General features: G+C 42.8%; 1 protein-coding gene across 1 annotated transcript in view; it reads left to right on the forward strand.

The window, feature by feature from the left end:
* Positions 1 to 23,281, forward strand: part of GLT8D2 (glycosyltransferase 8 domain containing 2) — a 37,014-nt gene extending 13,733 nt beyond the window's left edge. The window contains exons 3-10 of the mRNA XM_080811022.1: positions 28 to 120; positions 8,051 to 8,222; positions 13,531 to 13,648; positions 14,813 to 14,897; positions 15,509 to 15,621; positions 17,620 to 17,786; positions 18,584 to 18,696; positions 22,673 to 23,281. Of these exons, the coding sequence (XP_080667148.1) occupies positions 28 to 120; positions 8,051 to 8,222; positions 13,531 to 13,648; positions 14,813 to 14,897; positions 15,509 to 15,621; positions 17,620 to 17,786; positions 18,584 to 18,696; positions 22,673 to 22,845 (1,034 nt within the window). The 3' untranslated portion in view covers positions 22,846 to 23,281. The remainder of the gene's footprint in view (positions 1 to 27; positions 121 to 8,050; positions 8,223 to 13,530; positions 13,649 to 14,812; positions 14,898 to 15,508; positions 15,622 to 17,619; positions 17,787 to 18,583; positions 18,697 to 22,672) is intronic.
* The last annotated feature ends 79 nt before the right edge of the window (positions 23,282 to 23,360 follow it).

The raw sequence follows: 23,360 nt of genomic DNA on the forward strand, positions 1-23,360 counted from the left end.
TTGAATGTGTTTCTGTTTTTATTTCAGTTAATCAGGTGTTGCTGTTCCTTCTGATTGTGACCCTCTGTGGGATCCTGTATAAGAAAGTTCATAAGGGGACTGTGCTCAGGAATGAAACAGGTATGCAGGGGCACCTGGGTGGCTCAGTGGGTTGGGGCCTCTGCCTTCAGCTCAGGTCATGGTCCCAGAGTCCTGGGATCGAGCCCCGCGTCGGGCTCCCTGCTCAGCGGGAAGCCTGCTTCCCTTCCTCTCTCTCTGCCTGCCTCTCTGCCTATTTGTGATCTCTGTCTGTCAAATAAATAAATAAAAATTTAAAAAAAAAAAAAAAAAGAATTTATGAAACAGGTATGCTAAAGGAAGTAAGCCAGTCACGAAAAGACAAATACTGTGTGATTCTTCTTATATGAGGTACTTAGACAGTCAAAATTATCCAGACAGAAAGTATAATGGTGGTTGCCAAGGACTGGGCTGGGGGCGGGTGCAGATAGGGAGTTCTTGCTTAATGGGTATAAGTGGTAGTTTTTTGTGTGTTTTTTTTTAAAAGATTTTATTTATTTATTTGACAGACAGAGATCACAAGTAGGCAGAGAGGCAGGCAGAGAGAGAGAGGAGGAAGCAGGCTCCCCGCAGAGCAGAGATCCCAATGCGGGGCTTGATCCCAGGACCCTGGGATCATGACCTGAGCCGAAGGCAGAGGCTTTAACCCACTGAGCTCCCAGGTGCCCCAAAGTGGTAGTTTTATAAGATGAGTTTATAAAACTCTTGTTTTAGAAGAGTTACGGGGATGGACGGTGGCGAGATTTGTACAACTGTGTGAATGTCTTTAATACACTGAACTGTGCATTTAAAAATGGTGAAGATGATAAATTTTATGTGTTTTTTACCATAATAAGAAGAATTTTTAAAAAAGGAACAAAGCAGATAAACAAGCATGTAATCCGTCAAGATGGGATACCTAGGACTGCGGTTTAAATGTGTTCCCTTTGATTCCTTTCAGTAGCTGGGTTCAGAGATAAGCCACAATCTGGTCAGATCTCAAGGACCTGCTTATAGAATATCCACCCAAGGCCAACTATTCAGTGATGTTCTAGAATGATCAATGCTACTCAAATGTTAGCACATATAAGAATCACAATTAGGGTTTGTTAAAACACAATACTTGGACCCACCCTGAGAAATTTTGAATTAGTAGGTTTAGAGTAAGGCCTGAGAATTTGCATTTCTAATAAGCTCCCAGTGACACTTGGTTTTTGGACTACACTTTGGGTAACTTGCTTTATATCCGTCCATTGAGCCTTCAATAATTTAGATTATGAAAAATGCCTTCTCTCTCTTCTCCCCGCTGGTTCATTCCCATCAGCACACCAATAGCCTCAGAATTTTCAACTTAAAAAGGATCCTGTATTGGGGCGCCTGGGTGGCTCAGTGGATTAAGCCTCTGCCTTCGGCTCAGGTCATGATCTCACAGTCCTGGGATCAAGCCTCACATCGGGCTCTCTGCTCAACAGGGAGCCTGCTTCCCCCTCTCTCTGACTGCTTCTCTGCCTACTTGTGATCTTTGTCTGTCAAATAAATAAAATCTTTAAAAAAAAGAAAAAGGATCCTGTATTGACCCTATATCCTCTTCCAGCTGTGCCAAGAAGCCCGGTTTCCCTTCTAAGGGGTGAATTGCTTGAAATGGCACTTTCACAACCTCTGAACACACAAAATCAACCCACACAAAAATTCAGAAGCACTGATAGCATGTATGTTATGTTATATTATATTATTTATAAAGATTTTATTTTTAAATAATCTTTACACCCACTGTGGGGCTCAAACTCACAACCCTGAGATCAAGAGTCTTACACTCCTGCAAATGAGCCAGCCAGATGCCCTTATTTTTAGATAATTTAATTTTTATATTAATCAAACAAATACATTTATGGAAAATGCAGAAGACAAAAATATTTCCTGTTTCTGTATCAACCAAAAACAAATACAATGGATATTTTACATGATGAATTACATTCATCTCACACTTTTTTCTTAAGCCAGCTTAGGCGCTGAACATACAATGAAAAAAACAATGTCTGTGTTCTCATAAAATTGACTTATCTTGATATAAGCAATGCATTAAAAAAAGGGGTACCTGGGTGGCTCAGTCAGTTAAGCATCTGACTTCAGCTCAGAGCATGATCTCAGGGTCCTGGGATGGAGCCCCACATAGGACTCCCTGCTCAGCAGGGAGTCTGCTTCTTCTTTTCCCTCTGCTCCTTTCCCCTGCTCATGCTCTCTCTCTCGCTCTCTCTTTCTCACAAACAAACAAACAAACAAAAACTAAACAGTTAAAAACATGTGTAATCTTGGGGCGCCTGGGTGGCTCAGTTGGTTAGGCAGCTGCCTTTGGCTCTGGTCATGATTCCAGAGTCCTGGGATCGAGTCCCGCATCGGGCTCCCAGCTCTGCGGGGAGTCTGCTTCTCTCTTTGACCTTCTCCTCTCTCATGTTCTCTCTTACTTGCTCTCTCTCTCAAATAAATATATAAAATCTTTAAAAAATATGCAATCTGGTCTAAATGAACACGAGGAACATCTGGAAAGAGACTGGTTCCACATAAAGACAAGTGTTTCTAGGGAGTTATCCTTTGTAGCCGCAAACTGGAAACAATCCACGAGTGACTCAACTAGTGATTAGATGAAATGTAGTATATTGACACAATGAAGTTCTTTTCAACAATAAAAAGGAACATAGTAATATGTGCCTCGCTGTGGGTAAATCTCGCAGAGATGATGCTACGTGAAAGAAGTCAGACCCGAAAGCCCACATATTTTACAATTCTGTGTATAGAAGTTTCTAGAAAAGGTAAATATACAGAGACAGAGAAGCGAGCCATGGTTGTCTGGGGCTGGAAGTGGAAGTGGATTGACAGCAACGCCCAGTTTAAGGGAACTTTTCAGGGAGGTGGAGACGTTCTAATCTGGACTGTGGTGTCAATGGTTGTGCAACTCTATCAATTTACTAGAAGTCATGGAACTGTATGCCTACAGTAGGAAATTTGAAGAAAATTCCAAAATTTCCACATTTTAAGAAATCTGTGTTTGTCAGCCTGGGCTGCCTTAACAAAATACCACAGACTAGGTGGCCTAAACAAAAGCAATTTATTTTCTCACAGCTCTTGAGGCTGGAATTCCAAGACCCAGGTGCTGGCAGTGTTGGCTCCTCCCGAGGCTTCTCTTCTCGGCTCAGAGTTCTCCCCGTGTCCTCAGATGACCTTCTCCGAGTGTTTACATCTCTGGTGTCCCTGCTTCTTCTTATAAGGACACCCGTCATACTAGATTAAGGCCCCGCCCTAATGGCCTCATTTTTCACTTGACTGCACTTTAAAAGATCTGTCTTCAAATATAGTCACATTCTGAGTTACTAGGGGTTAGGGCTTCAAGATATGAATCTATGCAATTCAGTCCATAATGATAAATTATGCCTCAGTAGAGAAAGGAAGCCATACAAGGTCAAGGGTTGTCTGAACTTCAAGTTCTTTCCTCCTCACCCTTCACTCCCTGCCCATAAACCAATGCATTTGGCCAGTTGAATCCCACTGCAAGCTCCTTTCTCCACAGAGAGAAATGACTAGCTTTTGTAACAGCTGTTAAAACAACAAAGTGTTTGGAGCAGATGAATGGGTCCAGTGTCACATTTTTAATCCCATGCAGTGTTAAACAAAAAAGAATCAGTGTTATGGACTACCATTCAAAAGAACATAGTGTTGACATGGAAAGACATCTGTACTCTGTTAAGTAGAAAAAGCCAAGTTGCAGAAAACCGTGAAAAGGATGATTTCATTTTGGTTTTAAAAAAATAATACACCTAAGTGGTCTATTTCCTTTTGGAATGATGTGAAGAAGGATTTGAGAGGCACACACACTACACTCGTAACAGAGATCAACCTTTGGAATGGGAGAGGAGAGGTATGAAGAAAATCATCATGGTTTATTAGAATTGGGGGCTGGAATTTTTTTTTAATTTTTTATTTGCTTATGTGAGAGAGAGAGACAGAGAGGGAGAGAGAGAGAGAACATGAGTGGGGTGAGGGGCAAGGGGAGAAGCAGACTCCCAGCTGAGCTGGGAGCCCCATGCAGGGCTCCATCTTGGGACTCCAGGATCATGATCTGAGCTGAAGGCAGATTCTTTTTTTTTTTTTTTTAAAGATTTTATTTATTTATTTGACAGACAGAGATCACAAGTAGGCAGAGAAGCAGGCAGAGAGAGAGGAAGGGAAGCAGGCTCCCTGCCGAGCAGAGATCCCAATGCAGGGCTCGATTCCAGGACCCTGGGATCATGACCTAAGCCAAAGGCAGAGGCTTTAACCCACTGAGCCACCCAGGCACCCCCTGAAGGCAGATTCTTTACTGACTGAGTCACCCAGGTGCCCCTGGAATTTTTTTCAGGAAGTGCATATTAGTATTTTTAATAGATTTTATATATTGTCAGTTAAGCATCAGACTTAGGCTCAGGTCATGATCCCAGAAACCCAGGATCGAGTCCCACATTGGACTCCCTACTCAGTGGGGTCTGTTTCTCCTTCTCCCTCTGCTGCTCCCCCTGCTGTGCTCTCTCTTTCTCAAATAAATAAATAAATAAACACAATCTTTTAAAAAATACTTTATTTTTTTAAAAAGAGCAGTTTTGTGTTCATAGGAAAATTGAGTGGAAGGTACAGCGATTTCCCATATAACTCCTGCCCCTACACACACACACAGACACACACACACAGCTTCCCCCATTATTAATATCCCCTGCCAGATGGTACATTAGTGACGACTGAAGAACCTTCACGGGCACGTCATTAACACCGACTGTCCACAGTTTACACCATTAAGGTTCACTCCTGGTGTTGTACATGGGCTGTGAGAAATGTGTAATGACTTTTATCTACCATTCTAGAATACAGACTCAGTAAAACTCCTCTGTGCTCCACCTACACCATATTAACTTTTCTATTTTCAAAGACAATAATTCAAAGAACTAGTGTTATGAGGTAATGTCTAGAAGCCCTGTCAGGTCACATGGGGAAGAAAAGCATGGTGCCATTTTGTGTCTTCTCCTGATAATGACATTTGATGTAATCTTCTAATAATTTAGCTGGTGATTCACACCTGGCCCATCTGAGGTGAGGCAAGTTTACATGCTTGGCTAAAAAGACCCTAATTTGAAATGGGATTCGGAGACTTGGCATTGGGAGAGCAGACATTTCACTTTTTCTAGGAATGGGCGTGGTCTGATAAGAGAGGCTGTGAGAGCAGATTAGTCCAACGTAATACATTTCTAGTCCACATTGCCATTGGTATGGTGTTTTCTAGAGACTTTATGGGCACCAAGCAGCTAAATCTTTTGGTGGACTGGTTTAGGCACCCCCTGGCACAACAGAGCCAAATACAGTGGATGGTTCTCCAAGAAGCTGTAATGATGACACATGAGTGAAGAATTTACAGTTGATAAATCTTTCCCCCTCTTTCTCCAGTGAGCCTTCATCCATATTCTGTCCAGGGAAGACTTCTTGGCAGAGAGAGGTGTTTTTGGCTTAGGTTAGCTTCCAGTTCCTCTGATTGGCAGAGGCTCCTGAGAAGTGTGGCAGTGTGACGTGTCCGCAGCAGGGCTTTCAACTTGGTGTTTGACCTCTTGGGGTGGCCCTTTTTCCTGGGGATACCTTCTTCCTCCCTTATTCTGTTCCCTAATTCAGCCTGGCTCTGTCCCAGCTTTCCAGCCCTTCTCTCTCTCTTTGCGCCTAGAAGTAGTCCAGGAATCATTCCTCCAAATCCTTGTTCTGTAAGAGCTGCACATCAATGCAGTTAAACCCAGCAAACTTTTATTAAGTGCTTCCTAGGTGCCAGACTCCGCGGGGATAATATAATGAGCTCACAGTCTAGCAGAGGAGACAGACACATGAATAGATGTTTTGTGTGCAGTGGGGTGAGTGTTCAAAGAGAGGATTTAATAAATTCAGCCATCCATTCATGATCCCTCCAAAACGGATTGAGAATCTACTGTGTTCCAGGCACTGTGCTAGCTGCAAGTGAGCAGACAGAGATGATGAACACGATACCGTCCCAGCCCTCACGGAGCTCCCGGTGTAATGGGAAAGGAAAGACATGCAACCAAAAACATTGCAAGGCAGCTGCTAAGTCCAGCCACAAACAAAGCCACAGTGAGCACAGGCAGGGGGTGAGCTAATTTGTTTAAGGAGCTGTTAAGGCTTTTCAGAGGGTCTGATCTGGACTGACGGTGTCAGAGCTAGCCATGCAGGAAAGGATGGAAGGAGAGTTCCAGACATTAGGAACAGTGTGTGCAAAGGCACTGCAGAAAGGGACAACCTGCCTGGTGCAGTATTCCAGGGACCACAAATAGTTTGGTTTTGCTGGTATAGCCCAGCCTAGGGAAGTGAGCAAGGGCTGGATCACAAGGTACCCTGTGTGCCAGGCAAAGGAAAGGTGGCTTTACCTTATGGGAACCACTGGAGGCTGGGAAGCAGGGAGGAAACACAGTTGGATTTGCGTGTGGGCGGTTCACTTCACTGCCAGCAGGTGGACTTGCCACATGATTGGGAAACCTCCCCAGGGTGACAGTTTAGTCCAGAAGGAATAATCCCTTAAGAAATATTTTTTTGTTGTTTATGAAAGTAACCATGGTTACTTTAGAGAATTTGGAAAACATAAGAGAGACAAATAAGGAAATTAAAATCACTCATAATTCCATAAACAGATGTAGATCCTTTTGAAAATACATATGTCTGTGTATATCACATTGGGATCATACACTAGAGGAGATTCCTGTGGCGATTTTGTGCACCAAATACTAGAAAGAGTTTTGTATTCCTTTCCCCCTTAACATTGTGTTATGAGCATTCTCTCACGTCAGTAAAGATACTGTGAAAACAGACTTATTCTCATGGTGGACATGTCCAATGTAGTAGCCTGCTTGTGGAAGACATGTAGGCAGACTCTTCAATGTTCCTTAAGTTATACAAAGCACAGGTCCTGGTGGTTAGTTTACTGTATATTTGTTGGATTAAACACCAGCTAGACTACCCTGCTTCTGAGTGGTATTTTGCAAAAAGTATCTGTGAACAGAGAGCGAACTTTAAGTAAGACCCAGAAAGGCACCTGATAATGGATTCTCTACATAAGGATAATTATTATCCTTCATCCTAGAAAATTGCATTGTGGTGCCAAAATGTGATGTTACAACACCAGTGTTTTATATCACAGCCACAGCTCAAAAGAACAATCAATTATTCATCTTGTCCATTAGTCATGCTCTTTCATTTACCGCCTTTCTCTTGCTATCAACTTTTGAGACACTTGACTAGAGGGTGGATAGGGGAAGGAAGATCACAAGCAGTAGATTTTATAGCAGCACAGACAGGGTAAATGTTCCAATTTAGGAAAGAGGGGAGGAGCTGTGGAACTGTTGAGTCAAAGGAGGCTTTCATTTCTTCATGTATTTTTCAACTGTGTGTCTGTGTTGGGCTATCTGATCGGCTTCTGTCAGAGAGCTCCAAAATAATAGTGCCTGAAGCGAAACAGAAGTTTATTTGCTTTCAGGTGAAAGCGTGATGTGTCTGTTCCATAGTCACCCAGATCAAGATTCCTTCTCTCTTAGGGTTTTGGTGTCCTCCATAGGTAGCCTCCATCTGGTGGTCCAAGATGGCTGCCCGAAGTCCTGTCAGCATATCCCCATTCCAGACAATGGGAAGGGGAAAAGGAAGAGGGGAGGCCAGCGCATTGCTTTCAAAGGCAAACCCAGTAGTCGCCCACATACCTGCACGAACCTCCCGTTGGTCTGAACTTGATCACACAGACTTGCAAGGGAATCTGAGAAACAGATCTTTTGTGGTTGGCAATGTGCCAGGTAAAATTCCGACATTCTAAGAGAAGAGGAGACTGGGTGTTGGAGAACAGTTGGCAGTCTCTTCCACACTATGCTGTCTTCCCCCAGGCGTGTGGAACACAATTTAAACTGGCCCTACTTTGAAATTCCTTCATGTTCTAAGACACTGATTTTGATGTGTCCAGATGATGACTCTGAGCCTCCTGAGGAAATGGAGGAGGAGATTCCTGTGGTGATTTGTGCTGCGGCAGGGAGAATGGGTGCCACCATGGCTGCCATCAACAGCATCTACAGCAACACTGATGCCAACATTCTCTTCTATGTCGTTGGACTCCGGAACACTCTATCTCGAATCCGGTAATTTGTGCCCTATAGACTTTGGAGTTTTCTACTTTTTCATTTTTATTATCTTTCCTTAAATGGATTTCCCTGTGTTTGGGGTTTGATAAATGTCATTTGAATTAATTTGAGATTTACTTGGTGACCTGATGAATGTGTTGCCTCGCTAGGGAAGTTACAGCAAAGCCTCATTAATCTGGTAAAGCAACGCATCGTTCTGCAGAAGTGCATTGTCTAATGAACTAAATAACTGCAATCCTTAAGCAGGTTATGTGGAAATCTTTCTTTCTCAAATGGTTTCTCTTTCCTCTGCTTTCTTAGCCTGGGAGGATATTAATATATCATTTCACTATGACCCAGATCATCACTAATTATAATTTTTGAACTGCAAAGCAATCTGTTTCCTATCACACAACACACTAAAAAACAAGTTGGAAATGGATTTAGAAGAAATAAACAATCAAAATTTTAAAGTATTCTTTAAAAAAATCCAAGCTTTGCTATGGAAAATGACTCTGTGAGCCCAAAAATCATAAGAAAAAAATGGACAAATTTTACTGCTTAATATTTTAAAACATTATTAATTTATTGATTTACTTTTTTTTAAAAAGAACCCAAGTGTTGGAATTAGTGATAAGAACTTTATTTATGTATTTGTTTGCCCATTTTAAAGATTTTATTTATTTATTTGAGAGAGAGAGCATGAGCCAGGGGAGTGGCAGAGAGAGGGGGAGAAACAGACTCCCCGCTGAGCAGGGAGCCCAACCTGGGCCTCAATCCCAGGACCCTGGGATCATGATCTGAGCTGAGGGCAGACACTTAACTGACTGAGCCACCCAGATACCCCTAAAAACTTTTAAAAGATGAAAAACACTGTAAGTGAAATTAATCATACAAGAAACTAGGCCAAATATTTTCAACATATATTATAGATGAAGGATTAGTCTCCAAAATATAAAAAGAATTCTTACAAAAATTTTTTTGAAACATACAAGCATCTAGTAGAAAAATGAGCGTAGAATACCAACAAATAATTCACAGAAGAAAAAACACAAGTGGTCAACAAACATGAAAAGGTATTCTGTATTACTCACAGGGAAATGCAAATTAAAATGACAATGATATAATTTTTCACACATGGAGATGGTAAAAATTAAATAGGACAAAGTCCAGTGCAAGAAAATGGACATGCTTATTCCCTAGTTAAACAATGTACACTTTGTAAATTGGTAAAAAAAAATAAAAATAAAAATAAATTGGTAACGTATTTTGAGAGGGCAACATGGCAACATCTAATAAAATTTTGTATGCATTGAGCTGCTGCGGCCACTGTGGAAGACAGTATGGAGTTTCCTCAAAGTTAAAAGTAGAACTACCCTGCAATCCAGTAACTGCTCTACTGGGCATTACCCATGAAATACAAAAACGCTAACTCAAAGTGACATATGCACTCCTCCTTTTATAGCAGCCAAATCAAGGTAGCCGCCCCAGCGTCCATGGACTGAGGAATGGATAAAGAAGAGGTGATGTGTGCATTCAGTGGAGTATTATACAGCCAGAAAAAAAGAATTACATCTTGCCATTTGCAATGACATGGATGGAGCTAGATTGTATTATGTTAAGTGAAATAAATCAGAGAAAGACAAATAACATACGGCTTCACTCATATGTGGAATGTAAGGGAAAAAATGAGTGAAGGAAAAAAGAGAGAGAGAGACAAACCAAGAAATAGACTTTTAACTATAGAGAACAAACTGCTGGTTCCCAGAGGGGAGGTGGGTCAGGGGAATGGGCAAAACAGGAGATGGGGATTCAGGAATGCACTTATGATAAGCACCAGGTGTTGTATGGAAGTGTTGAATCACTAGAGTGTACACCAAAAACTAATGTTACACCTTAGGGTAACTAACTGGAATTTAAATTAAAAAAAAAAAAAAGTTACATGAATGTATAGTTTGACTCACCATACCATTTCCACTGCTCGGAATCTGGTACAGAAATTCTAATACATATTATCAAAATATAGGTACAACAGTGTTAATTTCAGCATTATATGAATAGCAAAAAACATTGCTATGTGCTTAAATGTCCATCAATAGAAGAATATTGAAACGAACTATGGAGTATGACCGAGCTATTAGAAGAGAAAGAAGGCAATGTGGGTATCCTGACAAAGATCTATTGGCCAGTGGGAGACACACACTGCAGTATACCTCATATGCTATGACCCATTCTACAAATGTCTTATCCATTCAGGCTGCGGGGACAGAATGCCCCAGACTGGGTGGCTTACAAAAATAGAAATGCATTTCTCACAGTTCTGGAGGCTGCGAAGCCCAAGATGTAGGCCCTGGCCAATTCCATGTCTGGGAAGGGCCTGCTTCCTGGTTCACAGAGGGCTGCATTTTTGTTGCATTTTGCATTTATCCTCCTGTGGAGGAAGGGTTGAGGGAGCTCTCCGGGGGTCTCTGTTGTCAGGGCGCTAATCCCACTCATGAGGGCCCCACCCTTCAGGACCTAAACACCTTCTGAAGACCACGCCTCCAAATGCCATCACACTGAGGATTAGGTTTCAACATATGAATGAGGGGGGGCACAAAAACATCTAGTTATAGCTTTAAAAATAAAAAAACCAGGGGTACCTGGCTGGCTTAGTCAGTAGAGCATGAGACTCTTTTTTTTTTTTTTTTTTAAAGATAATATTTATTTATTTGACAGAGATCACAAATAGACAGAGAGAGGAAGGGAAGCAGGCTCCCCCCTGAGCAGGGAACTCAATGCGGAACTTGATCCCAGGACCCTGGGATCATGACCTGAGCCGAAGGCAGAGGCTTTAACCCCCTGAGCCATCCAGGTGCCCCTAGCACGTGGTTCTTAATATCAGGGTCGTGAGTTCGAGTCTCACACTGGGTGTACAGATTACTTAAAAATAAAGTCTTAAAAAAGGGGGTTGGAGCCTGGGTGGCTCGGTCAGTTAAGCATCTGCCTTGGGCTCAAGTCATGATCAGATGCCCCATGCTGGGCTCTCTGCTCAGTGGGGAGTTCTTCTCGTTCTCCCTCTGCCTGCCACTCCCCTGCTTGTGCTTTCTCTCTCTCTCTCTCTGCCAAAAAAATAAATAAAATCTTAAAAAAAATTCTTAAAAAGAAACCCAACCCAAACTATAAATGTGTACATGTACATATATGTGTTTCTGTTAAAAAAAAAAAAAAGGCCCCAAAGATGTCCATCTGTTAACAATGGCTATCTCTGGGGAGGATGGAGGGATTGGGGAGATCAGTGATGAAGGAAGTTCAAGGTATTTCAAGTGTTATTTCTATTATTTGGAAAGAGAATAAGGGCGCTGGGTGACTCAGTTGGTTAAGATCTGCTTTCAGTTCGGGTCATGATCCCAGGGTCCTGGGATCACCCCACTGTGGGCTCCTTGCTGCCTCTCCCTCTTCCTCAGTCCGTCCCCCCATTCCTGTTCTTTCACTTATTCTGTCCCTCAAATAAATAAAATCTTAAAAAACAAGGAAAAAAGAAAGCATTATTTTTCTTAAGTTTGTTTATTTATCTTAGTAATATCTACACTGTATGTGGGGGCTTGAACTCATGACCCCAAGATCAAGATCTTCCAACTGAGTTAGCCAGGCTCCCTGAAAATGTATTTATGTATGAATTTTACAATTAGATTTTTAAGTCCTAGCACAAATAGGAGGTACTGAGATACGGAAAACACTTGCTCCTAATCTAAATGGTCCTCAGCTCCTGTGGGTTTTGAGGGTTTATGTATACGTTCTAGATTTTCTGTTTCATATCGCACTTTTCTTATCATCTATTGTTGCATATTGTTCCCTTAGCCTGCTGTTAACAGCCGTGTAATTCTCAGTGGGTATGAAAACCAGATAACCAAACCCCAAAGGGTAGCGTGTTTAATATGTTCGGAGCAAGGGTTTGTACTCAAACAAAAGGCATGAGCTCCAGGACTCTGAGCAGGCACTGTCTCCCAGCTCTTGTTGTGTAGCCCACTACCCCTGTTTTAAAGAATTTAAAAACAAAAAACCCTCTTTTCGTTGAAGTACAACACAAAAACAGAATATTGCACAAATCCTGTGTGCAGCTTAGTGAGTCATCACAAAGTAAACATACCCCCCGTAACAACCACCACCCCAAAGTGGTGTGGTCGGTCTTTTTAACTTTGCCATACCAATGGGTGTCCGGGACTATCTCATTGTGGTTTACCTTGAGATCCCTTTATATCTAGTGAGTCTGAGTACTGTTTTTCCCACATTTCTTGGCCACTTAGAAGTTGCTTGAGTACTTGCCAGTTTTTCAGTTGGATTGTCTATCTTGTTGACATGACTTCTCCTCACCTCCAGATTTATTGAGATATAATTGACATATGGGGTGCCTGGGTGGCTCAGTGGGTTAAAGCCTCTGCCTTCAGCTCAGGTCATGATCCCAGGGTCCTGGGATCGAGCCCCGCATCGGGCTCTCTGCTCAGCAGGGAGCCCGTTTTCCTTCCTCTCTCTCTGCCTGCCTCTCTGCCTACTTGTGATCTCTCTTTGTCAAATAAATAAATAAAATCTTTAAAAAAAAGAGAGAGATATAATTGACATAAAACATTGTGTACATGACTGGTTTTAGGGTTCAAATTTTGCAGATCTAAATGCTATTCAGAAGATCAACTCTTTTGTCGATTTTTGAGCAAAAAGAAACGCTACCATGTGTGACTTGAGTCATTGACAATTGTATTTTGAGAGAATTTCTACCAAGAATTGTATTATGAATTGGATAAAAGATAGTCACACATTGTGTGAGACTGAGCGCACATGAGGGGACAGGGTGGGGACAGGGAGGAGGAGAAGGTGGGAGGCGAGGACAGGTGGGAAACAGTGAGAGGCAGAGACAAAGAGACAAGGATAACTTCAAATCATCCTTGGAGTCCAAACAGCAGAGTGAGAATGACTTCCATCGAGCAGAAGATGCTGAATGTCCTGCTTCATAACTTGATAAATCTGTTAGCCCATGGCAGGAACATTTTTGTTCTTCCAGTTTCCTGTGGAGATTATGTGGATCTGGGGAGATATTTGATTATTACTATTTTGCTTCATTTCCTTTGCAGAGTTATGGGAATTAGAGTAAAAAAGAGGAAAGATCTGAAGCCAGACCAGACTGGGAAAAAAAAAATCAGAAGGATTTTTAGACTAAACTCTACTAAAGTTATACACATTTTATTCTTAACTTTCAGTCAACAGATTGATTCTGAAGCAATAGGCAAATTGAGGAAAGGTTGGAGGTGTATACTACAGCTTTCTTTTTTTTTTTTTTTAATCATCTCTTTAGAAAATGGATCGAACATTCTAAACTAAGAGAAATAAACTTTAAAATCGTGGAATTCAACCCTATAGTCCTCAAAGGGAAAATTAGACCAGACTCATCAAGGCCCGAATTGCTCCAGCCTGTAAGTAGGAAGCACGCATGTGCTGGGGACAGTCTTTGGTGAGACTCTTGCTCAGTGTGGAGCACCAGCCACTGGGATGTGGATGGAATATTTTTGAAGCTGTGTTAGATTTCCACCAAGCTCTGGTTACTTAAAATTTATAAGCTATCTGCTCCAGAAGAATTTAAGGTGGTTTACATAAATATAATAAAACTATTAAAGAAGAAATGAAGTGTAAGAAAATGTAGGCTGCATTTATGTATGTGAATATGCTTGTAGGGGTGGGGGAGGGGTTGGGGCCAAATAGTGAGGCCAGGGAAAAATATTCCCAACCCACAGGCTGTTGTGTGTACGGCAACTGGACATTAAATTCAGCCCAGGGTATCCCAGCAGCTAAGGAAAAACAGTAGCATGATAGATTATATACCTCATAGGTTCAACTAAGATATTTTCAGGAGACACCACTGTTTTCCCTGGCATTGGGAATCTTAAGGTATTTTACTGCAAGAGTTCTTACCCAAGGGACTCTTTCTTGCATAAAGAGTAGTGTTGATGGCAGATTCACAGAAAATGCAGCCACCTTATACATGTAATTGTTACTGAAATCCATCCTCAGAAAGGTACTGAATTCCAAGCCCTTTGATGACATGCTCTTTTCCCAATCTCTTATATTTATTATCGGAGTGTGAGCTGAGAAGGGATTTTGGATTCAATGGTGCGGCTAATAAAACTACACGACTCCCACCTTCAGCTCATGCTTGTCGACTTTTTTTCTGGTCCATGGAGCTGAGAGGTTTAACTTGTGGCCGGGACATCTCTGTGCCCGTGCCCATGCATGCGTGTGTATGTGTGTGTGTGTATGTGTGTGCGCGCGTGTGCGTGAGGCTGATTTAGTTGATAGCAGTCCAGTTACTAGTGTAGAGGAGAGCAGGCAATTTGTGGCCTGAAAGATAGACCAGGAAGGAAGCCTCTGACTCCCGCTGTAGCCATTCACAAAGGGGAAGTGTCCCGTCACCGTCTCCACAGCTGAGGGCTCGGATCTAGGAGGGCGCTGATCTGCCCGCGCAGGTTGCGGCCCCGGGACCCCATCCCTGGCCGCTGAGGCATCTCTGCAGCCTGTTGGATTTTGCTCTGCACCTGGAGTTGAGCTGAGGCCCACCATCACTTTTGTTGTTGTTTTAACAGCTGAACTTTGTTCGATTTTATCTCCCCCTGCTTATCCATCAACATGAGAAAGTCATCTATTTGGACGACGACGTCATTGTACAAGGTATACTGCCGACTGCCAAGAACACTCCAAACGGAAGCAGCTGATAAGTAGAATGAGTGACTTACCCCCTTCATTTTCCAAATAGCGAGGTGCTCAGTGATTCTGACTTGTGTACTCAAGTGGGGGAGAATAGAGGGTTATAAGTTTGGGAATAGTTTGAAGACAGGTGTGGATATTCACTTCCCCGGAGTATCCAGCCGACCTGGGAGCTACTCTGTCAAAGTCAGCCATAAATAACCTAGCCTTCCCTTTCTCTGCATCCCTAAAATGTAGGGCAATTAATTAGTCTCCCTGATGACACTCTCGGAAGTGAGCTCGGTTTGGGTGTTTCAGCGTTGCTGTCTCCCATGTGCAAATAAGATGAGCACAGGCGTGGAAGCCACATGGCAACTGAAGTGAAGAAGTCGGCCCAGTGCCGATCCGAGCTTACCATGGAGTGGCTTTCTGAACCGAGACAAGCTAGGTTATTACGTCGATCTTCAGGCCGCTTGAAATTGGGATCACATACTTTTCCTCCGCAGCAAAATCGGGGCCTGCCTCATGTTCTAAGGCTCTATCTAGCTCTAAAACAAATGCTATAATATTTTAACTCTTGGTGTTTCTAAATTCAGGTGATATCCAAGAACTCTATGACACCACCTTGGCCCTGGGCCACGCGGCAGCTTTCTCGGGGGACTGCGATTTGCCCTCCGCTCAGGACATGAACAGATTTGTGGGGCTGCAGGTGGGCTCGCTGCTCGGAGGTCCTGTCTTCACCCTGCTGCCCTGCTCCCTTCCCTTCCCACAGCTCATCATAATCTAACCTGGGAGAACCCTGCCCAGGAGGGGCCGGGGCTGCCCGGTCCACCCCAGCTCCCTGCATACCGAGGCTGGGGCAGGACGACCCTGCAAGTCCCGCTCTCCTGGTCTGAAACACAGCAAGAACAGTATCTGTCTTGTTCTGTTTTTGTGAGCCGCAATGGGATACCATGATGCCCAAGTTCTGGCCTGTAGTAATGCTCCGGAAGGGACCCTGGTTCTGTAGGTGGCCGGGACCACACTCTCTGTCCAAGACAGGGGTTTCCTGTAAGAGGCTCCCTGCACTTTGGGTTCTAATTTCAGAGTAGTGATCACCACTTTCCCCCCCACCTGCAATAGAGGAAAAATACTGATTTTCCTCAAGGTTAAAGAGCTCCTTACCCTGGAAGAAATGAGGAAAGATGAACCTATATGGAATACTAAAGCCAAAAGGATGGCTTTCGGTGCTATTAGGAATCAAATGCTGTTCTCCAAAAAAATGTTCTAGGAAGTCATTTTTATGTGTGACAATAGAGATGTGACACACTTTGAGGCCTAGGCTTTCAGGCCACCCCTGACGTGGTCAAAAACTCGGATCCATCACTTAGCTTGAAACCCTGGGCCGGTTACTTACCAATCGTCTTCTCCCTCCGTTGTCCAAGAGAGGTGGGAAGAGCACTTCCCTCGTAGAGCGATTGTGAGAATTAAATTAGTTAATACATGGAAAGGGATTGGATGTAATTAATGAGGTAGTGTGTACAAAGTTCCCAGAACCTGCCTGACACCCAGGAAGTGCTCGAGTGTCTTTGTTAGTTCCGTTACCTTGAGCATCACCCAGAGGAGTGTTAGGACAGCCCGTGTGCATGAAACAATGTGTCTTGCCTTGTGTCACATCCATTCGGCAACTCCCTATGTGCCTGACAGTTTTAGGTACCAGTGCTACAGCAAACAAATGAAAATTTCTGCCTTTGTGTAGCTTACATTTTAGTGGGAAAAGACAGTAAATGAAGTATTTAACAGAGGATCAGGGTGCAGGTCGAGCTGTATTTTAAATTGGGTGATCACGGAAGGCTCCCCTGAGGTGGTGTCCCTGAGCCTGCACCTTAAAGTACTGAGGGAACCACCTCAGCAGATATTTAGAGGAAAAGCCTTCCAAGAAGAGGTGACAGTATGTTCGAAGGTCCTGAGGCAAAAGTGTATCTTTCTTGCATTGAAGGAACAAGGAGATCAGTGTGGCAGAGGAAAGCGGGGCGAGAAGAGTCGTTAGGTAATGGCAGTGGGGACAGATGGCACAGGGTGTGGCAGCCCATTTTAAGAACTCTGGCTTTTACTCCGAGATGGGAAGCCACTGGAGAGGCTTTGGGCAGATGAGGGACATAGAGACAGAGTGGAGTTGAAACTTGCAGAAACCCTGAGTGGTAATGACAGCCCAGACCAGGGGTAGCTGTGTTGGCGGTGTAGTTTGGAAGACGAGACCAACAGGGCTTGCTGACAGATAGGGATGAAAAGTGAATGAGCAGGAGCCACGGAGGACCTAATAACCCTGGGTTTTTTGCCTGAGTATCTGGAAGAACAGAGCTGCCAGGAACCGAGGTGGGGCAGGTTATGAGGAAGCAGGTTTGGGACAGGACTGGGAGCCGTGTTTGGGTGTACGGGGAGCTGCCGTGTTAAGCCCCCAGGGGACAGCGTTGGCAGATGTGGCAGGAGCTGGGAGACATCAGGGCTGGTTCTGCACAGTATTTGGAGCCATGAGGCTGTCCCAGGAGTCGGTGCTAGAGACGGGAACAGGTGCTGGCAGTGAGGCTGGGGAAACGAGAAAACCAGCAGGGCTAGGAAGTGGCCGGTGACCTAGCAGGAAACCCAGATACTACACGGTGGTCTCAGAAAAATGATTATTTTCCAGAAATGAAAGATTTGGTCAAAAGCATATGCTGTCCCTTTATAGAATACATACATGGGCTACCTGGACTACAGGAAGAAGACGATAAAAGACCTTGGCATAAGCCCCAGCACTTGCTCGTTCAATCCGGGTGTGATTGTGGCCAACATGACGGAATGGAAGCACCAGCGCATCACCAAACAACTGGAGAAGTGGATGCAAAAAAATGTGGAGTATGTGTAGACCCGTCTGCCACCTTCCATGCTTGGCAACACAATGGTTCAGTTAGTTTTCTACGCGTAACTCGGGTTAGAAATAGTTCATGGACATCTTAGATTTTCTTACAGAGGCACTGATGAGAAAGAATGGGGACAAGAGATGAGAATCTAATCACAGATGGTATGTCAGTGGAAGCAGGATCCTGCAGAATCTTATTATGCAAACATTTTTCTAATGAATTAATAATGTAAAGTCTTCTTCCAGAAGAAGAAGAAATAAATGAAAATCATTTATTTCAGTTGAGGGTCTCCTTTTTATGTAGACTTGTTTTTAAGACTTATTTTATAAACTCAACTTTGTTTTTGAAGGTTGGATTTTTTTAAAATGTAGCATTTTTTATTATCGAAGTTTTAAAAGAGAAAAAAAAAACCCTCTAACAAAACCACTATTAAATATGTCATTGTATTTCCTGTCCTTTTTTATCTGGATATTTTAAATGCCATCATGACCTTGAATTTGTAAGTAGGTCTTCTACATAATGTAGCATTGCAATTTGATCTATATTTGCCAAAAAAAAAAAAAGGCTGAAAATTAAAATGGCAAAACGCTATGCTGTGAGTGTATACGAATTAGATGAGAATTCACAGTATTCTTAGACAATTTTCAAAATAAAAAGTTGGGAGGCAATGAAAAACTCTAGTCTTATTATATAGCGGGAGATGGTTTTACATCTTTCAAAATTAGAAGATGCTACTTTACCTGAGTCTGTGCGCCTCGAGGCCAAATGTTGCTTTTCTATTCCATTTCTTAGGGAAAATCTCTACAGCAGCTCCCTGGGAGGAGGGGTGGCCACCTCTCCAATGCTGATTGTGTTTCATGGGAAATACTCTGCAATCAACCCCCTGTGGCACATAAGGCACCTGGGTGAGTATTTTAGGAAGACAACACAAATATGCAGATTATAGACCTGTGAGCCCCAAGGGCAGGAGAGTGCGCTGTTAACACCAGCTTCCTCAGTTCAGATTCTCCAGGTGATCTTGGAGGTGATCCATTACTTAACCTTCGTTGCTCAGATTCTACAAATGCAGCTGATAGAAATGGCCTGAGAGGTATGCTTCTAGGAATTCATGGGAAGCAATTAGATTCATGCTTAGGATAGAGTATGTGCTCAATAAACATCACCTATTGTTAAAATAGAACTTTTGCTGACAGAACTTTTTTTTTTTTTAATTTATTTATTTGTTAGAGAGAGAGAGCGAGCGAGCACAGGCAGAGAGTGGTAGGCAGAGGCAGACAGAGAAGCAGGCTCCCTGCCGAGCAAGGAGCCCGATGTGGGACTCGATCCCAGGACGCCGGGATCATGACCTGAGCCGAAGGCAGCCGCTCAACCAACTGAGCCACCCAGGCGTCCCCAGAACTTTTTTACTTGCCTTTATGCCCTCTTGCAGTAGCCTGCAGTGGGCAAAACCAAAAAATTAGCATAAAGGTTTATGATGTATTTAGATGGCTCATAACTTCTCTTTTGAGAAGTTGTTTCCTGACTGTGTACCTTGTGAGTCTTTTATTCATTCCTCACTGCAGGAGTGCAGGCTCTATGATATGGCCTGGAATCCCAACTTTGCTATTACCTATGTTGTGCAAATTATTCAACCTTTCTATGCCTTAGTTGTCCATTTGTAAACTGATTCTAATAGAACTTTATACAGTTTTTATAAGGAATAAATCACCTAATACTTGTAAATTGCTTAGCACAGAGCCTGATGCAGAAGACAGTCACACTCATTCAAACACATGGCCACAATCCCTTAGCCAAAAGCACTGGGCCAGACCTGTTTAGAAATGGGAAAGGTTTTGAAATTTTTTTTAATAATTTTTTTTAATAATGTTTTTTAAAATAATGTTTTGTTTATTTATTTGACAGAGAGAGAGATCACAAGTAGGCAGAGAGACAGGCAGAGAGAGAGAGGGAAGCAGGCTCCCCACTGAACAGAGACCCTGATGCGGGGCTCGATCCCAAGACCCTGAGACCATGACCTGAGCTGAAGGCAGGGGCTTAATCCACTGAGCCACCCAGGTGCCCCAAGATTTTGAATTTTAAAAAGGTAATGTGAGGGGCGCCTGGGTGGCTCAGTTGTTGTTAAGAGTCTGCCTTCAGCTCAGGTCATGATCCTAGGATCCTGGGATTGAGCCCCACATTGGGCTCTCTGCTCAGTGGGAAGCCTGTTTCTCTCTCTCCCACTCCCCTGGCTTGTGTACCCTTTCTGTCCATCAAAAAAAAAAAAAAAAAAAGTACTGTGATACATACATTTATGTTATACAATACCCTGAGTGGGATCTAGGCTTTGCTACCAAAAAAGTTATTAAAAATCCTTGTTTTCAGACATTTGGGCATTATTTTAGAATTGGAGACAATGGCTTGTGGATGTATATTTACTATGTACCTTCTGCACTGTCAAGGACTGAGCTAGGTTCTGGTGACAAAGGTGAATATTATTTCTAAGTCTCAGAACCTACAAGGTGGTATGTCCTTTACTCTCCCTTTTAAAAGAAGGGACACATAATTGCCTGGGTGGCTCAGCTGCTTAAGCGGCTACCTTCAGTTCAGGTCATGATCTTAGGGTCCTAGGATGGGGGCCCACTTCAGGCTCCCTGCTCGGCGGGGAAGCTGCTTCTCCCTCTGCCCCTCCCCCTACTTGTGCTTTCTCTCAAATAAAATCTTTAAAAAAAGAAAAAAAAAGGGACACATAAAACTACAGTAGCTGGGTTCCTGTTTCTTAATGATTCTGTATAAATTTGCTTCTGCCTCATTACCAGAATCTTCCTCGATTTTCCTGAGCATCTGTATGCATACAAGAGTAACACAGGGAAGTTCAGGACACTAGTGTTCCATCTGGTTTGATTGATAATAATGTTGGGTTCACTGTTAGGTCAAAAGTCAATGTTTCCCTGTAATGAATGTGCAGACAATCCCATCAAAGTTGTAGGTCTATAAAAAAAGGTTGTGTAGGAATAGTTACGTGGAGCTTAGATTGATAAGGTTAGAGCGTCCTATGACCTTGCGGAGTCTCAATCACATTTTATGAAATATCTAATTGATAAGTAGGAAGGGGCAGAATCTTCCTAAGGGGAAAGGAATAATTTTTTCTTTGTAGAACAGAGACTACATCTGTCCTAAAGGTTTTGGAATCAGGGAAGTCTGCAAAGTAAACCTACCCAGAAATCATTTGAAAAATGACTCTGGTTTAGGGTGTTTTGGAAGCAGAAAGCAATGTAACACTAATGTGTATTCAGTTTGGGTCTAAGCAGGTAGGCTTAAGATTTTAAAAATGTAGGACCTATGTTAAAGGCAAACTGCAAGCCCACAGGGAGTCCTCGGATCACGGAGTGGACAGATGTCCCGCTGAGTGCAGACTCTAGGGTGCTTCTTCCCAGATGAGCATTTCCTTTGTACAGTCTTTGGAAGTTGGTAATTATTCCAGTTATGTTCCCATAACCTGAAACACCTCCCTCCTCTTCTGTGACTGCCTTCACAGCTAGGTTTCTGAATAGAAGGAGATGGTTTTTATTTTTTCTTTTCTTTTTTTTTTTTAGATTTTTTTATTTATTTCTTTTACAGACAGAGATCACAAGTAGGCAGAGAGGCAGGCAGAGAGAGAGGAGAAAGCAGGCTCTCCACGGAGCAGAGAGCCCAATGCGGGGCTCGATCCCAGGACCCTGGGATCATGACCTGAGCCGAAGGCAGAGGCTTAACCCACTGAGCCACCCAGGCGCCCTGGGTTTTTATTTTTTCTTTCTTGCATCACATGTTAAGAGGGACTAACACACAACTCCAGCTTCTCACCCTCTCTTAAGGGATTTTCAGCTTTAAAAAAATATCAAATTCTTTTTCATAGAAAGGAAATTTAATACCATAGAGAATACTAAAAAAAAAAAAAAGATTACATTCATAACGTACTTCTGGAAGAGATAATCTAAAAACACACTGAGCAATGGCAGTATTAGGGTAAACGCACCATCTCTAAGTGATTCCTTATGAGAGGATAATATTCCAACTGGGAGAGCTTTGTGTTAGAAAGTGCATCTTACTCTTCGCATTCCATCTGGTAGAAGCAAGGTCATTACAGGAAGATGTTGCTGTTCTGAGGGAAAATGTGGAGAAAGGAGGACGCCTGTAAACGCTTGGCGGGAGGGAAACTGACACAAGTTCTTCTGGGGACAGTCCGGCAATCTCTTATCAAAAATGTAAGGCACACGGGCGCCTGAGTGGCTCAGTGGGTTAAAGCCTCTGCCTTCAGCTCAGGTCATGATCCCAGGGTCCCGGGATCAAGCCCCGCATCGGGCTCTCTGCTCGGTGGGGAGCCTGCTTCCCCCTCTCTCTGTCTCTGCCTGCCTCTCTGTCTGCTTGTGATCTCTCTCTCTCTGTCAAATAAGTAGATAAAATCTTAAAAAAATTAAAAAAAAAAAAAAGTAAGGCACGCACCCTTCAGTCTAGCGATTCCTCCTACAAGAGTTTACCCAACGGATCTGTAGATACGTGCCAAATGTGCACATGAGCCTGTTCAGTGTTCACTCATGTCAGTGAAGGGACAGAGACAACCTGGAGAGTCTTAATAAAGAAATCAGTAAGTAAACAATTATAAACTAATAATTCTATATCCATTCTACACGTGCTATACTACACACACACACACACACACACACACTTGTATACAGGTTAGAATGTTACTGGAAGGATTTCAGGAGAAACACTTCACAGTGGTTATTTTGGAGAGTTAGGGTGGTAAATTCTTACATATTTTTTGATTTGCTTAGTTTTTAAAATAATGGACTTGTATTCAATTTTCAATATAAAAATTTTACTTTCTAACAAGCCTCTTATTTTCTTCTAAACACCATGAAGGCTGGAATCCAGATACCAGATATTCCGAGCACTTTCTGCAGGAAGCAAAATTACTCCACTGGAATGGAAGACACAAACCTTGGGACTTCCCTAGTGTTCACAACGACTTATGGGAGAGCTGGTTTGTTCCTGACCCTGCAGGGATATTTAAACTCAATCACCGCAACAGCTGATATAACCTGACATTTTAAGTATTTCCTACATAAAAATGTCGAGTTGTGCATTTATAGCCCTATTTCATTGTTCATGAACAGCACCTTCGACACACACGATCCATGATGTAAACCACAAAGACTACTGTGTGCAAACAGTACCCTGGTCGTGCAGGCACGGACTCCTCAAGGACAGGGGCAGTTATGGAAATCAGGATGACGTGCGTGAGCGGGCCTGCTGGAAGGAAATGAACCCCTCTCGGTTTCAGCAATTTGCTTACACTCTAAACGACAACTTGTATTCACAATTTTAAAAAATTTCTAAATGTGTTTTTTCACATGTAGGTTTTTTTTTTTTTTTTTAAAACAGGTTGCCAGTCTTGTCTTTTGTAAAACAATATATTACATTTAAAACATGAATGTCTGAGAAAATAAAATATTTGCAGATTTTCTAATGATTTTCAGTATGTATGTTATTCTCTAAGTTAAACATAACACGGGGTAGACCAACCTCATGTGTAAAGGGGGAAAGAATA

Source organism: Martes martes, assembly GCF_963455335.1.
Source record: "Martes martes genome assembly, chromosome: 8".
In the NCBI taxonomy this organism is placed as follows: Eukaryota; Metazoa; Chordata; class Mammalia; order Carnivora; family Mustelidae; genus Martes; species Martes martes.